The following is a 13,501-nucleotide window of genomic DNA, read 5'->3' as shown; positions in this document are numbered from 1 at the left end:
GGCTGAAATGCTCGGCAGCCAAATCAGAACTCTTAGTCATTAAACATTGCAGAAAAGGTCGTAAACCAAGAGGTTACATTCCGGAAGATGAGCCAAGAGTGTGCTTATATACTCATGAAGGATCCGCAATCAGGCTAGTTGAAAAAATCAAGGTTCTTGGGTATCACATAGACGGAAACAATACTAACTACAGAACAATACAACATATCTCGAATAAAACAGATGAGGTCATTAGGTTACTAAGGAGAATTACCAATAGACACAGAGGCCTGGGAGAAGACAGCGCTTTGAGCAGTGGCGTAGCTAGGTCGTCTGGCACTCGGGGCCCTTAGCTCTTCTGTCACCCCCCCCCCCCCCCCCCGGGTGTAGTCGAGGAAGGCGAGGATATTGACAATTTTCGGGTGTCTTCAGACGTATATGACACCCCCCCCCCCTACTGGCCCCGTGCACCCGGGGCCCACGGCCCCCCGGCCCCCCCCTGTTGCTACGCCACTGGCTTTGAGGATAATACATGCCTTTGCTCTCTGTCACTTCACTTATGTGGCTGGATTATTCAAATGGAAGCAGGCAGAACTTAACAAACTTAATGTGATGCTCAGGAAGCTCGTTAAAGTAGCCCTAGGTATACCCAGTAACGCTGCAACCGACAAACTCATGAGTCTAGGGGTGCACAATACAATGCAAGAAATTGCGGAGGCCCAACAGCTAGCGCAACACGAAAGATTGACAGTCACGAGCTGGCAGGAACATATTACAGGCAATAGGTGCAGAGCTGAATACATCGAGGAGTCCAATAGAGGCTGAAGTAGAATTAATGACTGAAGTTAGGAGCAAGATCAGAACCAACCCTCTCCCCAGAAACATGCATCCAGAATATAATGTCGAAAGGAGAAAGGCAAGAGCTAAAGCACTCTTGAAGGAAATAGAGCAGCAGAACCAACTGGCAGCTATAGTTGATGCCTCCTGGGTGAACGGTAAAGAAGCCTATACGGCCATTGTATCAAATTATCAAGGGAAGGTGCAAGACGCTCTCACAATTTTTACCAAGGACCCCACGGTGGCGGAACAAGCGGCAATTGCTCTAGCCATCAGGAGTAATAAGTGGGCCTTCATTTACAGTGATTCGAAAACCGCTGTAAAGTGTTTTGATAAAGGCTACGTAGCTGGAGTTGCAGCTAAACTTTTTGAAAACATTGTGATTATGACAACTGAAATCCGATGGTTTCCTGCGCATATGGGGAAAGTGGACGAGACTCGGGTAAACCTCAATGAGGTTGCTCATGACTTGGCACGAGGACTTGCTAACCGTGACAGTCACAACCGAGCCGTTCACCATCAAGCGAGGGAATCCAGAGATCATTTATTAACATACAATGATGTTACCAAACATTACTATTTAGGACGCAGACAATTCCCATTGCCACATTCAAAACTGAACAGGGCTCAGGCAGTCTCACTGCGCTTATTGCAAACGGGTACATATCCCACACCGTACATCATTAATAAAATATATCCAGAGAGGGAGATTAAGATGGAATGCAATGATTGTAATGGCATCATTGGAATCAGACATATGCTGGCGGGGTGTCCCGCGACTCTCCCCAACCTCGTCGAAGAATGGACACAGTGGGAGAAAAGGATTCAAAGCCCATTGTTTCAGGACCAACTAAGGGCAGTCCAGAGGGCCCATGATGTCGCTGAAAGGCTTGGCCTGACAGTGCCAACGTGGGAGCGGCCCGCCTTGGCTTGAGAAGTCGAGCCTCCGGACCTCAGTACAATAAAAGTTTTCACACACACACACACAGAAAAGCAGGTGTTCTCTCCTTGAGGCTACCACTTCACACTCAGTTAGTAAATCTAAAAAAATCCTCTCTGAAATCAACCCGAAATATAATATTTTGGAGGAGGTTGTGGCCTCTGCGGTGCTCTCATCACTGGAAGGTAGATGAGGGTGCTGTGGTAGAACTGCAGATCAATATCCGCTGCTTCTACTGATTTAATTGTTATATCTTCGCAAATTTCTCCAGATATAATTTTACTGCAAGAAACTTGGAAAACTATTTTCTATGCGCAATTTTAGGTCCTTTTTCCTACATCGCCCGTCTAGAGGTGGGGTACTGTTAACTATGGTCTCAAGCAAGTTTTGCCACAGGGCAAATATATCATTCCAGCTGATGTCTCCAGCATGTGAAATTCTAGCTGTAGAAATTATTCTCCCTGGCAGTAGGTCTTTCTCGTTGGTCAATATATACTTTACCTCGGGTGTGCAGGGTACATGCCCACTAGACTCAGTTTTTGCAAAATGTGGCAAAGATGTATTATTGGCTGGTGACTTTAACTCTCATCATGTATCATGGGGATCCAGAACATACCAATGCGGAAAGCGTCTGTGGGACAGGGCAATAACATATAACTTTTCGTGTCGAAATTCGGGATCAATTACATTTCTTCGGGGACAGTTTAGTATGTATTGGATCTTACATTTTTGGGTCCAGGTATTTCCACATCTGCATGGGAAACGGTGAATGTTGGGACAACCAGCGATCATTTTCCAGTTGTGTTTGAAGTAGTAGGTCGACAGTCCACTGTGAAGGCTCGAACCCACTCTTTTGTGGATTACTGTACATTTCAAAAATGCTTGCAGACCACTTTCAAATTAATTGAAAATTCTCCATTGAACGCTGAGGATATTGGCTCAATCATAGATGCCTTGCGCAAAAGAACAGACTCCCAGTTAAAGGCACGCAAAGACACTGCTTCTACAGATTGGTGGAATGACGCTTGCTCGCGGGACTACAAGCGAAGCTTCGTAAAGCTGCATGGAAACAACTCATGCATACATAACCAGTCTCTGAAAAACTGGAGCAACACTAAATTTATTGCTGGACCATTTAAAGAACGGTATCTAAGGCAAAAGACGATCACAATTTCTGAAATTTCGAATTTCTTTCAAAATTGAATAACAACCATGTTTCATTTCCGTTTTTAAAATCCCCAAAAATTATTAAACGACCATTGAAATTGGAGTTAGTAGTTTTAACCACCAGGGAAAAAGCTGACTCTCTAGTTGTAATTGCGAGAGCGTTAGAGACCCGATCCGCTACCTCTCTTCCCTTCTCTCCTCAGGGACAGGGCACTTCAGAAGATTTCGAAGAGTTTTCTATGTCAGAATTGTCCCAAGCAGTTTCCTTGTTTACGAGCTGCAGCCCCAAGTCCCGATGGACTCAGTACTAAGATCATAAAACTTTTTTTGAAGTCACCCCTAACGGCTTGTTAGATGCCGTAAATTACGCAACATAATATGCATGGATCGCCCCTGTGTGGAGAATTGCGAGGGTGATTCCTCTGCTGAAAGACCAAACCAAAGGGTATGTTCTAGACAATATTCGGGCTATTTCTCTAACATCACATTTTGTAAAATAAATAGAAAGATCAATAAATGCACGCATGGTTAAGTTTGTGACCACAAGAGAATTATTGAGCCCCTGCCAAATTGTATTTAGACCAGGGATGTCAATTGGGTGCACTCGCGTTGACCTAGAGGGCCGAATTCAGTTGACTTGCTACCAGACACAATATGTAGCTCTAGTTACATTAGACATTTCTAAAGCATACGGTAGTGTGGAATACCCTATATTAATAAAGAGGATGCAGGATATTGGATTACCTGAATACTTCGTGACGTGGACTGCTGAGTTCTTGCAGGGCAGGGAGATTTACTGTGCAAAAAGTGCAATTTCCTCGGGAAAATTTAGACAAGCGCGCGGAATCCCTCAAGGCGCAGGTTTATCCCCGCTATTGTTTAACATCCCACTCAGCTCCATTCCTTATCATCAGAATGTAAGCACATATGCTTACGCTGGTGATATAGCGTTTTTTTCTTCGGCAAGTGACATTCAGTCACTGTACGAGTGCTCACAGGAATACTTATGCGAGCTAGAAACATGGCTGGACAGTATTCGCTCGTTCTTTAATGTAAATAAGAGTGCCGTTCTTGTTTTTTCTCTACAAGACCCAGTTATTATATTCCTTTCATACCGCCATTCCACTATTCCACAAATGAAAAAGTCAAGTACATTGGAAACACATTGATGGCAATTTCTTCCTTTCAAGTACATTGCTTTGATTCGGCCAATTATGGTTGAGCCCATTTTAATTATGTGCGCGCGCAGTGATTGATCGATTGACAGTGTTTAACTGCACAAGGAGGCTTTGAGAAGCACCTCAGTCGGAAGCGTTCCGTATAGAGCGGGGAATGACTAGGCTCGCAACGCCGCATAGCTGCAGTGTAACCGCAACACAGCCAGTCGTGCAGTCATGCGACTAGATCTGACGCGGCCTTGTTCTCGGAATTCGTGTATAGAAAATATGGTCGCACATTATTTTTACAGCTAAGCTGTATATTGCCAGCCAATTCATCTGTCCGTCCGTCTGTCGGTCGCCTGTACGCCGGAAACTCTTCCGGCGCAGCCCCATGCGCATGCGAGAAAAATAAAGAGAGAAAGAGCGGCGCGTGATTAGCCAATATTACAAGGCCTGTTTGTTCCAATCCATGATGTCGAGCTACCCGGCCCGAAATTTCCATTGCCGAAGCTGGCGTGAGGAAAGCGGTAGTTCGGAAGCATCCCCATTAGGTTCTGTGGCAGTCGGGCCACGCGACATGGCGTCATGGATCGGAGTGAAAATGCCTCGTGCTATCTAGGTGGTTTTGTATTAGCTACGCCAGTAGTGACATCTTTGCTCTCCATCGCAGCCGAGCGCGCGCACAGCCGTTTCTCTCCGGCTCCGAAGTGGGTATGCCACGCGTCATACGTATTCCTTAGGAGCAGGCATCTTTTGATCAGCAACGCCGCGAGTAGAACCTGGAACGAACTCGTATACGCCGGGCCGATGCTGCAGCCCGGGCACAGGAACAGGCTCGGCCGAGTGCAAGAAGCAACTACGCACCGAGGATCCGGCAGCCTACCAAGCCGTCGTTTAATGACCAGTCGGCATTAACCCAGTGATAAAAAAACCGGGACCGCACGTTTCAGCTTCGCTGGCTAACGATCTGTATGGAGTGCTTGAGCGGTGGTTTCCTAAAATTATTTGACCAGCTGCGCTGCAAAAGGCGCACCCAGAGTTCAGTTCATAAGCTTCTTTGCACACCAACCTTTCGGATAGCGGACGCCGCTTACCACACATTCTTGTCAAGTAAGCGATTATGACAAAACCTGCCTTGGTAGCGCAGTTGCTGTGGTGTTGCGCTAATGAACCCGAGCTTGCGAACTTTCATGTCGGCCGTGGCGTCCTCATTTTGATGCAAGTGAAATGCGAAAACGCTCGTGCACGTATATTCGGGTGCACGTAAAAAAAGAAAGACGAAAAACAAAGTGATGAACGTATTGCGTATTGCGAACGTGATGCGTATTTACGAACAACTCTTTCGAGACTATTTTTCATCACGTCGGAACTTGCACTCGGGCAAAAGTCTAGATTTTCAGTGTCACGCATTTTATTCCAGTGCCTACATCGGCAGACTGTATATAGCGTACCTCTGAAGGAAGTGGCGTGTCCGACTGCATCGTCTCACTTGCACGGGTGAGCAAAGGTATACGGATGCTAGGCCCGCAAAAAAAAAAACATACTGAATTTATCCGTGATTCAGGCGCACAAACTCAAATTTACGGGTGCACTGGAAAGTTCATAATCCCAGGTATTGGACTACAGTCCCCAGTTTCAAGATACATTCATAGGCCGAGAAAAAAAGCGGCTTTATCGCGGGTTCTGGTCTGTACACTTTGGTAAAGGGATTACGTCGAGCTACACAACCACTATTCTCCCACTATTCTTCAACGGAGCTCACGTGGTGCAATACGTGATCAGAACGCCTTGTCTGGCAAACAAGTAGTCAAGAGGGGATAACGCCGCTCGGAGAGAACATATTCTGCTGAACGGCACGAACAAACCGATAGATTGTCTGTCTATACTCAGGGGAACTGCGTTTATGATTGCATGGACGACTATCATGATTAGAAACAAGCGTGGCAAATGAGCCACAAAGGAAGATTTAAAAAAATCAGGACAATGGGTCCTGGCTAACAACGATGCCCTCCCGAAATGTTAGTAACAAAAACATGCTTACTCGTTTTTCTCATAGCGAAGTCAGTGACCTCGTTAATTACGGGCAACGTGCGAAGAGAAATTGGTGCACGATCACCGAAAGGAAAATCTCCTTGCATGTGTCTAGAACAACCCTACGCAGGTACTTCGATGCTTAATACGACCCACGGTTGCAAGCTGATAAAATTAAAATGGCTAAGTACAACCTGAGAAGAGAAGTGTAAAAAGAAAGAAGAAGCATCTATCACGACGTGAAGCAACGGAAAACGTTCCTCATTTGCGTAGAAAGGGGATACGCATGCTGGTGATGTGACTAACGTGAGAGCAACGCCTGCGCGTCCTGGCCCAGGTCATGTTCTAAAATGAAAATGTGGATGAGCGCGGTAAACATGCGGTCGCTCATTAGTGTCAACTCTCTAAAAGGCAAGTACACGGTGGCGCTCGCTTACCGTTTATACAGCGGCATGTCTGAGCGGAGACCACTTCCGGATGTGGTTCCAGGTTCAGGTAATTTAAATGAAGCCCCCGCGGAACGGCGGATACATTATGAAGCAGAATATCTTGATGCGGGAGTGTTTCTCTGTATTTTTCCCCTCTGTCTGCTTGTTCTCTTTCCGCTGTTTTGTTTTTGCAACCCACGCTGATGATACCACTTTTTTTTTAACTTAAAAGAAAAAGCGTGGGCTTGCAAGCGCTCATGTTCGTAAGCCGACTGGACAGTTTCAATTAGTCGCAAATGGGAATAAATTCCCGAAACTAAACATAAATATTCGTCGCTTCAGAAGAGAACAACACAAGAAACTTACGCTACACCCAGGAAACAGTCAAGGCCGATGCGTGAATTTTACAACAATAAAAGATGGCTCAACGCTCGGTTCTCTTCTTCGTGCTTGATGTACAGCGTTCCCGTCATGCCTTCAGTTTAGGAGAATACTGCGGAGTGTCGCGAGACGTATGAATTTCCTTATTACATATTGGTCTGCGTAAACTGAAAATCTGAAACACGAATCAAATATTTATTTTTGCTTTTTAATTCGTATTAGATTCAAGAATTAAGCATGCGGAAATGCCCAATACTTGTTTCTGTTCGAGTGCAAGGGACAACAGCCCTTATTGTAGTCTTGATGGAGGGAGGCTGATGCACGCGAGGATTGTTGAGAAAAGTTACGGCGCAGAAGAGTCGTGCACATGTGACACGAGTTCATGAGTGAGCGCGCGGTGCTCTGGTCAATAATTTCCAGTCATTCAATGATAATTTGTCGCTTTTGCACAGTGAACGTGCGAAATTGGCTTCTCGATTCACGAAGATCAACTTATTAGCTGGTTGGTCTCGCTATGCTTGCATCTCACGAAAAGAACGTGCGGTGCTGCACCACACGTCTCTCATTCATCAAACATGACATTCCTTACGCGCATGTGATGACGTGCTGTTTTATTGTTTTATTGCTGTCGTTAGGGAGGGGGGGGGGTCATGGTGCACCACGTAACTGAAATAAATAGTGCGAAATTTGCCACCTGTTCACTTAGCCGAACGAGCTGTTGAGAACGGTGTTACATGCATGTATCAAGTATTGTATATAAATTGCTTTTTTTTTCACCAGGCGAACCCCACGCAGTATTAGTACTGCAGCTTGTTCAGAACGGAGAGAATATAGATATTTCATTTGATATTCAAAGTTCGTTTTCTCCAACACTCGTGTTCTGTTCGATTTAGAAATATTTATATTAGAACTGTCCTATAACTAGCATAACTGTTATTTATCACAGATAATAACAACACAAAAGACCCTCTATAAACTTCCTGAGAAGGGAATGTAATTACGAAATGCTTCTAATTACATCTTAAACGATTAGCGCTTTTCACAGTGACGCGCAATTGCTATCGGGGCTTTTTATTCCTTACTTGATGACTGAGTTGATTATCATTGTCCTGTAGAAACTGATGCATATGCATTGCAGCATGAAATTTATCATTACAATGCTGTTCTGAAATAACTTTTTCCGATCTAAAACTACATGTCTTTCAGATCTTAGGTTCATAGTTAGCGTGTAATCATGTTGGATTAACACCAACAGTGATCATTCACCGCACTGAATGGAACAGCCCCTCCCTCCTCCTTCGTTCCTCCCATTACTGACACCAAGAGCTTAGAGATTGCCAATAATCACACTTTTTCTTAGCTGCGTCACACTTCTACAGCAGGAGCTTTTGTTACCTTCCGCTTCTTTCTGTAACGTACCGGAGACTCGGGCGTGCATTTAGCAAATAAGAATAATTGAGCTCTGAGTATGGACCGAGGAGGCAACAGGCAGGCTCCGCGAAACATCACTGCGAAACCGCATGAGGAGCTGGGGCTTAAAGTCCACTGTTTTCAAAACGAGATTGGTTGCGCACATCTGAGGCGAAATAAAGCAGGAATCTAATGAAGAAATAAGCATCAAAACTTAGATAATCTGATGTAACTGAGGGTTTTGGATATTCTAAAATAGCGTGAAAGTCGATATTATCCTACACTTTTAGAAGTAGTACTTGCACACTCTTGTAGCCATTTCTTGTACGTTGAGGTGAACCTGCCCCGTGGATGAAATCGTAGATGCATGTAAAGTGTATGATTACTAACTAACTAAAACAAAGTGAACTTGTTTTCAAACGGCTGCTGCTTTTTTTCTTTACCTTTTACTTTGACAGCAATTAAAAGCTTGAAAATTGGTGTGTAGGTTCTTCCCGCGGCTTTGTTGATTTCGACGATGACGGCCTACCTCGTTATCGTAAAGTTGTCGTCGTCAGGCCATATCACAAGGCTCAGAATCATCCTCGCCACAATACTTGAGTGCTCACTACAGCCACAGCAATTCAGACACACGGCTATACGTGTAGTTCGGAACTGCTCCCCGCGCCAAGTCTGAGAGCGCAGAGGCGCCTGTGGACGCACTTCAGGGACCACAATTGGCGACACTGCAATGGTTGAGGACGATGTCTTGGTTTTGCTGCATTGCAAAGAAGAAGCTGTGCTTGGGGATATATCAGCGCTGAGAGCCTGCTGCTTGTCGTAGCAATTAGGTTCAGAGCCACAGGAATTGCTGAAGTCTGTTACTTCGTCGGTTTGGAACTAAAAATAAACATCGATGACTAGAGGGCGGATTTTTAGGCGCTAGTAACGTGGGATTTCGGTGCCTAAAAGGGCACATAAAGCCTCATTTTAGGTACCATAGCGTCCGATATAGGCACCATAAACTGCTCGCAAAGAACGACCTGTTTTATGTGCTGACTGAGTATAGCCTATTTTCGTGGAGAGAAAATTCGCGTAGCATTCACTTCCGAGATTTGAAAAGCAGCTGTCGTAATGTGCAAGCCATATTTTCACAATGCTTTGCTGGGCAGATGAGAGGCCACCTTTTTTTGTCAATTCACGTAGTTCAGCTAACAAAGTTAATGCGTTTGTCTTGAGGCTATGAGCACTATGAGTGTATATCCAATAGCCAGGCTTTCTTGCACACACTGGTGCACCAAGTGAAGCAAACACAAGAATACAAAATGCGGTAGGAAAACGGCTGAAGTGCGAGTGACAGCTGTGTGGTACGCAGAGTTTATTACACAGGAGCAGAGTTAGTTGCTGCAGAGCTAAGGTAAGCCGTCATTGGCAGACACATCTGCACAACCACACAAGAAGCGGAGGAAATTCATGCGCAGTAGCACAAACTACGGGACAAGCACAGTCAAAGCTAATTGCATGGTTAAGTTATGGACGAATGTATAGGTCTGTAAAAGAAAGGTGACACTCTTTCTTGTCTTGTTCTATACTTCATATTGCTTCCCGTCCTAGTGCACCCTGGCAAGTCTGAATTGACTAGCGAAGAAAAAAGTTGCGATAATGTTACGCTGTCTTTCCTCCTTAAGGCTCCTTAAATTGGTAGGTGTAGCTTTTGCAAAACGAACTGCTCAAACGGGGCAATAAAGAAATAATGAAGCTTACCGTGGTAGCCAAGTGGAGTGACGCCCAGAGCGCGACTGCCATAAAAGAAACCAGCAGTCGAACCCATGACCTGCTCTGCACCGCTGTTGACACCACGGTCATGGGACGAGGTGGTGCCTACGAGTACAAGGGGTTTTACGAATTATTACATAGACGAATTAGTGACACTGTTTCCACAAATACCTCCTGGATTGAGGGACCACAAGTCAAGAGAGGAAAACATATTTCTTTTTACAAAAAAGAACATAAGACAAATATCACGGAAGCAGCGAGGATGTGTGGAAACTGACCCTCGCTAACACTTTCCACGCACACTTGTCGGCCACATGTGTTGGAATAAATGCGGCACACGCATTTTGCACACAGGTTTGCGTGCTTGGCTTCCCGAGAATCTGCAACAGCCGGAGTGTACTCGATGAATAAGGAATGGAACTTATCGAAATTGAGTATCTGTTGGTCATTTCGCAGTAACCAGTGGCAGTTGGTAATTTATCTGTACTTTTCATTTGCAGAGTTGTCTTCACCATAATGAAAACACCATTATCGTCAGACAACTTTATGTTAACTGCAAGAATGATGAAGCCAAGACAGTCCGACGGTGGTTCCACGGTCAGCAGGACAAATTCTATCGCATGGGTATTTCTAATTTATTGCTGCGATGGGCAGATGTCTGAACCGGTGTGGGGACTCTGGGGAAAAAATAGTGTAAAGTACATAGAATAGTACGTATATTTTTGGTTTTACCGGTATGTAGCTTATTCTGGCGAATAAAAATAAGGGCAAAGACTTTCTGATTCGCCCCCGTGCATATAGGATGTGGGTTGGTGGCACACCTGCGGCCAATTGTTCCTCCATCTACTTTCATTTCCACCAATTAATCATTTCTTCAATTCAATATTAAGTACAAGTAGTTTCCCCTATGCTGTCCTTGGTGTCTTTGCTTGTTGGCTTCTTGTGATACGACTATATATACATATATATGAGCGAGAAGAAAAAAGAAACTGAGGGGCCAGATTTTTGTTAATCATAAGAAGCCAACGCACAAAGGCACCAAGGACAACATAGAGGAAATTACTTGAACTTGCTAATTAAGTTAAAGAAATGATAAATTATTAGAAATAAAAGTGGTTGAAAAAAATAACTGGCCACAGGTGGGATACGAACCCACGTCATCGCATTACGCGTGCGATGCTCTTACCAATTGAGCTACCGCGGCACCGAGTTCCCAATCACTTTTTGAGTTATTTACGTTTTACTACTAAAACTAACCCTGGAAGTGTTAGCCAGCGCCACCACTCACAGACCTTGGTGGCAGACGTGGACCGTCCTTTTAGCCGCAGGCGTCACGCGAACGTGATCCTTTTGGGTGAAGGCGACTGGTCAATGAACCCACACATGCTACCTGAAGGCATCAATGTTACCGGATTCGAGACCCTCGTTATCTAATGAACGAGAAGAAAGGGTATTAACTGAGGGGCCCCATCAATATGAATCATAAAAGAAGCCAACAAACAAAAACACCAAGGACAACGCTGCCACAATTCGTAAGAGCTTTGCACGCGTAAAGCCTGTTTCACATGATGCGATTTTCGTCGCACCGGAAGTGCGATTTCCGTCGTTTGCGATGAAAATGATGCGACGATGCGACGATTTTCGGCTGCGACCAACCGGTTGGTCACACAGTCGTACCGTCGAACCGATCGCTGTGATTTTCCGTCGAAATTGCGCGGAGAGCTGTCAACGGAGCTGTTTCGCCGGTTTCTTTTGGAAAATGGCGTCTCGCACGACAAGTGCAATGCGCGGAGACGTGGATCGTCGAATTCGGTACGTACGCGAAGGGAGAATAAAAAACTTGTACCGCAGATTGCATTCTCCGATTTCTATGCGTTTGTTGACACGCTACACAGCAAATGAAGTGCATTTTCACGTTTGCTTCGTACGCCTTTGCGAGTTGTCAGTGCTAGGAGGTGTTCGATCCCCAGCAGACGACGAGGTCGCCACAATTTTCTTTTGTTGAGTAGCATGCAAAAATCGCGCTTACGGAGCAGCTTGAATTACCTCAACCTCGGCAAGGGCAAATGACAAGACAGCAAAGTACCCGAAGTTTCAACGTTGCGCTGAACGCGGTACCGTTCAGTTGCATTTTCTTGTCGGTTTTCAAGCATGAATTTCCCGATGCATCTTGAAAGCTTATCTTTCTTCTTATTAAATTTGACAGAGCAAAAGTGTAGGCTATCGTAGTGAATTTGCTACGATAGCATTAAATCCGTCGCTTGAATAAAATATTACATGCACGTTAAGTTGCAACTCCAGAGAAATTCTCCAGAGAAGAGGTGCACGCACCTCTTCTCAGGAGAATTTTTTTTCTTGCACAGAAACCAATAAACATTGACTATGTTGCGGACTTTGTATCCTTACTGCATCTGTATGAAACTTGCTCTGCAAGGTAATTAACTGTACAGCTAGTAGATTAAGTAAACTGCTTGCTATAGTGGCACAGTGACAACGTACCCTCCTGCACAATCACGTAGAACTCGTGCAACAATGCGAAAAGCAGGAAAACGGCCTGTTCTTGTGGGGATAAAACAGTATAAATCGACACGCTGAAGAATAGTAAATCAAAACTGCGCAGTGAAGTCAGCCAGTACAAGCAGTTCTTGCACGTTCACAATTGATCAAGTGTGCAGAAACATTCATGCCTTACATGTTTCTAGTAAGTTTCTAATAAATTTGTGATCACATATATTAGTGTGTAAACCCATATAACGATATCCGCTGCGATTACTATCTTTATAAGTAATGAAATACCATGCTACTTGCAAGAACATATATCACCCGAGGATTTTAGAACAAATTTCTGCATTTCAACTATACACAATATGTGGTTTATTCAATAAAAGACCGCAAGCTAGGCTTTTTTGCAATGACAAACTTATTCCAAACTTTACTTACATACAGGCAAGAAAAAAAATTATAGACAGAAATATTGTTTTTCAATTTGTTCACCTGCCACTGTGGCTATAGCATTCTGCTGCTAACACAAGGTGAGCGGTTGATTTGCCAGCCATGTAAGTCGCATTTCTATGGGAGTCATAGGTGAAAAAAAAAGCTCTTGCACTTAGATTTAGTTCATCACCTTTTATTGAACCCTTAGACTTCAAAATACTATTGCATAGGGGGGCAAGCTTATGCAAAATCTAACACCAATAGAAAAGCAGTAGAAAAGAAAGGGCAGAATTGTAAAACAACCATCTTTCGTGATAATTCGAGTGTGTAAATATTCATTCCAGCAATATGTATTGTTAAACAGCACTGCACAAATAAGCATGATCAGGTATAGCAAGTACTCTGTCAGGAAGCTGGTTATACAGATGTATAAATGTCAAGGCATGAATGCTCATACTACGCCGCACACATGGTACAAA

At 44.4% G+C, this 13,501-nt stretch overlaps 1 protein-coding gene and 1 non-coding gene across 3 annotated transcripts in view; both read right to left on the bottom strand.

Moving 5' to 3' along the window:
* Positions 1 to 13,501, bottom strand: part of LOC135902118 (adenylate cyclase type 3-like) — a 388,015-nt gene that overhangs the window by 69,149 nt on the left and 305,365 nt on the right. For both annotated transcript variants that reach the window (XR_010564413.1, XM_065432036.1), the window contains exon 9: positions 10,077 to 10,193. Coding sequence is in view for 1 of the 2 variants with exons in the window: in XM_065432036.1 (XP_065288108.1) it covers positions 10,077 to 10,193 (117 nt within the window). In the remaining variant the exon portion in view is untranslated. The remainder of the gene's footprint in view (positions 1 to 10,076; positions 10,194 to 13,501) is intronic.
* Positions 11,220 to 11,292, bottom strand: TRNAT-CGU (transfer RNA threonine (anticodon CGU)). The gene has a single exon. It is a non-coding gene; the product is annotated as a tRNA-Thr (tRNA).

Source organism: Dermacentor albipictus, chromosome 3, assembly GCF_038994185.2.
Source record: "Dermacentor albipictus isolate Rhodes 1998 colony chromosome 3, USDA_Dalb.pri_finalv2, whole genome shotgun sequence".
In the NCBI taxonomy this organism is placed as follows: domain Eukaryota; kingdom Metazoa; phylum Arthropoda; class Arachnida; order Ixodida; family Ixodidae; genus Dermacentor; species Dermacentor albipictus.
This window is presented reverse-complemented; position numbering and strand designations above follow the sequence as displayed.